The sequence below is a fragment of the Juglans regia genome, chromosome 16 (genome assembly GCF_001411555.2).
Source record: "Juglans regia cultivar Chandler chromosome 16, Walnut 2.0, whole genome shotgun sequence".
Taxonomy (NCBI): domain Eukaryota; kingdom Viridiplantae; phylum Streptophyta; class Magnoliopsida; order Fagales; family Juglandaceae; genus Juglans; species Juglans regia.
Genome location: NC_049916.1, coordinates 6,706,439 through 6,710,436, shown reverse-complemented (window position 1 = coordinate 6,710,436; position 3,998 = coordinate 6,706,439). Strand labels below are relative to the sequence as shown.

The 3,998-nt window shown below is 34.1% G+C and overlaps 1 protein-coding gene across 1 annotated transcript; it reads right to left on the bottom strand.

Annotated features, from left to right (window-relative positions):
* Nucleotides 1-205: 205 nt before the first annotated feature.
* LOC109007480 (reticulocalbin-2) lies at nt 206-3,127 on the bottom strand. Its single transcript, XM_018987152.2, has 6 exons — nt 2,494-3,127; nt 2,201-2,303; nt 2,052-2,117; nt 1,756-1,911; nt 1,097-1,193; nt 206-561 (listed from the first exon to the last, which is right to left on the bottom strand). The coding sequence occupies exons 1-6, from the start codon at nt 2,990-2,992 to the stop codon at nt 436-438; spliced, it is 1,047 nt and encodes a 348-aa protein (XP_018842697.1). The 5' UTR covers nt 2,993-3,127; the 3' UTR covers nt 206-435.
* Nucleotides 3,128-3,998: the final 871 nt, after the last annotated feature.

Below are 3,998 nucleotides of genomic sequence, written 5' to 3'. Positions count from 1 at the left end.
TTTTAAAGAAATGGGCATTAATTGGGCCTAACAGGTTTTTGAATATGGGCCAAAAATTTAAAAATTTCAATTATTTCTAAAATACTAGCCCATTAATACCATCTCAATGTTAATTTACTGAATCTTAATGGGTCTTAAATAAAATTTTATTTTTACTCTCGAACCTAATGAAAAATCCCAACTAAAAAAAATCTTAGCTCATGGGTTTATAATAAATTCTTCAATCAATCTCAAATGAGGTTTATGAAATATCGGCCCGTTAGATGAAATTTCTGCCCAAAAATCCATATTCCATCAAAATAAATTTTGAAGCTCGTAGCCTATTCCAAAATTACTTGTTAAATCTCAAGTACATAATAACCCTAAAAGAAAATTTTATATCTCCCTTGACTTGATGCTGGGCCTGGGTGTTACAAATATTCTGGAGATCACTCTTCAAAGCTCATCATGGTAATCGTCATCAAGATCTTCATTGCTTTCGTTGTAGACTGTGTTATAGAAAATATGGTCGTGATTGAGCATCTCATCAATTGATAAATTCCCATCTTTGTTATCATCAGCCTGATGAAGGCACAAGTTAGAAAACCAAATGTTCATATTATTCATGTTAAGAATATAATACAAAAATTAAATTTATATTTTTCCATCAGTTTAAACTTTTGGGACAAGTGGTAATTTCACATAATAAACTCTAGAGCAGAGGTCATGAGTTATAATCCTGACTCTACACTCTACCTCATTTAGTTAAATATTTCACGTATTGGACTCACTTATTGAGGAAAAGTCTAACCCACACGTGAAGGGGATTACTAAGAATATAATACAAATAATTAAATATACATCTTCCAATCATATTAAATTTTTGGGACAAATGGTAATTTCACAGATCATAAATCATTTTTTTACGTCATTTTTTTTTTTCCGTTTTGGAACATTCATTTGCCCCATTTTGTTTACTAATATAGATTGATAACCAAGTAATTAGTAGATATCCCGGCTTTTACTTACGAGATCAAAATATGCAATGAGATTTTAGCAATTACATATTCTTACACTTGGTAATGCAAAGATAGAAAATTATAGCATAGCAACTGACCTGATGAATTAGATGACTACTGTAATATTTTACATATGACAGTTCTCCTGGGTGAATGTAATGGAGTATGGGTTTCAATTCTTCCACTGCCAAGAATCTGGAAAATGTTTTGTTGATCTGAAATTAGCAACTAACCTAAATATATATAACAAATAGCCTCCCAACAATACCATAAGACACTAAAAATATGATCCAATAGTGAGAAAGAAATTAAAAGTAGTTTAGCAATTGAAAAATTACTGTTACATATTGGTACAACCCACTATCAGGAGTCATATCTCCTGCATGGTTTAGTAACTAAAATCTCCAAATTAAAGTGGTATCTCTTGGACTTATAACCACTTTCACCGTGATTTGAATCCCTTGGTTGTCTATATAAAAGATGTTATTCCAAACAATTCAGAACATAGAAATTTCTCTCATGATTTTCTATCTATACATAATATTGAGATTGTGGGATGTTGTTTTGTTCTAATTGTAATAAAGCAACACCGTTTGATCTTTTTACTTATTTTGGAAGTGAGAGGTATCTTTGGGTGGTGCAGAGCACTTCCAAAGATCCTGTTTTGGTTGTTCTATCAAGAAGGTGTGCAATATTCAGAAAACTCAATGTTTCTATATTTAAAGAACTTGTCTTGAGTTCATGAAGGCATGCATACTTGTCATTGTTCACATCAAGCATTGCAAAGTTCTCTTCGGCTGTGGGTACATAAGCCCCCGCAGTTTCAAAGTAAACATAATTCTTGAGAATATCATATGCTTGTTCAAGGAATTCTGCAAAATTGAGTTTCCCATCACCATCCTGGTCCATCAGCCTATCAAGAAAATCATCATGTTAAGGCACCAAGCTAATATTAAATTCTTGAGTTAAAGAAAGATTTCCAAAATTACTTATTATTGGTTTGTTGAGTCAGTATATATGATGTAAACACTGATAAAGAAATTAACAACTTACTTGATCTTTTCTCCCAAAATCCAACTTTGAACTTTTTCGTTGTGACTGTCTTCCGGATGCAGAAAACTGCATGAAAGTAGTGATTTTAATGATCGATTTCCACGGATAAGATGAACAAACAAAGAGAGTAAAGGACATAGAAATTTTACTCTTTAAACTCATCAAAGCTAAGAGATCCATTTTGATCAGCATCTGCATTCTCAAGTTGCACCTTCCACCATCCAGCTTCACCATGCTCCATGCCATTTTTCTCTATTTCACACACTTCAATGTCAAACTGTATCCAATACCATTCTTTAAATAAATTGAATCCACCATTTCCTAACAGCTCCACATTTATTCCAACATGTCGTAAATTCCTAGACTTATGTTATCATCGATCATCTTTTGGGAAACCAAATGGAGCTTGCTTAAAAAAAAGTACATAAAAATCATTAACTACCTATATCTTCATTGGAAAAATGAGGTAGATACTCCATGAAAGATATGGCTCCATCACCATCTTTGTCACGCAAGGCCAACTCTTTCTCTGTTCTATAATTCAATCTGTCATGCGCTTGCTGTGCAATCCAATCCTCTAGCTCCTTGAAACTAATAACCCCATCATTTGGCTCCGTGTCTAAGAAAGGAAACAAAACCATCAACCTTAATGTTATGTTCAATTTTCCTTCACTAAAATATTCGCGTGCTTCTACAACCTCGTCGGTGAGGGAAACATCTGCGAGATTCAGTGGATTAACGAGGCCACCCAGTTCATTTTTTTGGGCCGACCTCTCAATTTTAGCAACTAGAGGGTCAAAAGTAGAAACAGGAAAGTTGTGGCCAAGACGACGATGTAGGCCACGACAGTCTCGACCGTGTTGTGAGGAGGGGGAGAAGACCATGATGATCAGGACGATGAAGGCAATAGCTACAAGGGTGCGAAACACCGCCTTCGCCATTAGAGACAAAGAGCGGTGCCCGAGGAAGAGGAATGGGCATAGGAGGATTTAGGCTGCTTGGTCTCTCTCTCTCTCTCTCTCTCTCTTGTTTTCTAAGGTGTCAAAATGAACCAGGTGGGGGTGGTGGGAGAAAACGGTTATTGATAGTTAAGAGTGAGCGGCTAAAAGGATGAATGAGCCATGAGTTTTAGCATGCTCAAAACTAGGAAGCCACCCATATAGGGAAAAAGAAAACAACACAAATGACACACAGGCACACACACACACACATATATATTGTCATTAGTTCTGGCAGTTGAAGAGAGAGAGGTGGAGGCTGCTTCAGGGCTGGTTTAATGGTAAGGCCCCCACTCTATGTAAGGCCCCCAAAAATACAAATGTATTTTTTTTAATTTAAAAATAAAAATAAAAACCATTTCATTAAATAAGATTTTAAATAATTTTTATAATTTTCAATGTGTTCAAGATCTCGTAATACTAAATTTAACATTTAATCCAATTAATTTTTTTTATATAAGTAATACAATGAATTATTTATATTTTAAATAATTTTTTTAAGATCTTACTAAATTGAGGCACAAAATCTACATTGAGATCTCATTTTAAGTTGTTGTAAATATATATTCACAAAAACTGTATTTAAAGATTTTAAATAAAATCTCATTTTATTGTAAAGTTTGAAAATATTTCATATAATAATTTATATTTTATTGTATTATAATTACGAATAACTCACTTAAATTCGCCTTAGGCTTCAACTTGTATTGAGCCGCCCCTGGCTGCTTTCAACCCAATGACATAACTGCTATCCAGTATCCAACAGAGGTGGTGAGAGGACATGAGCCTCTCTGCTTCTTTCATTTCTGTTGTTCAAGTTTGAGATGGTTATATGTATAGGGAGATCCTACAATTAAAAGGTTGTGTACGTTTCTTGATTGTGATTTTGCATTTAGAAAGTGCATGGATTCTTTTTTTCCCTTCTTTTCTTGTGATCGAGAGCTCCCAA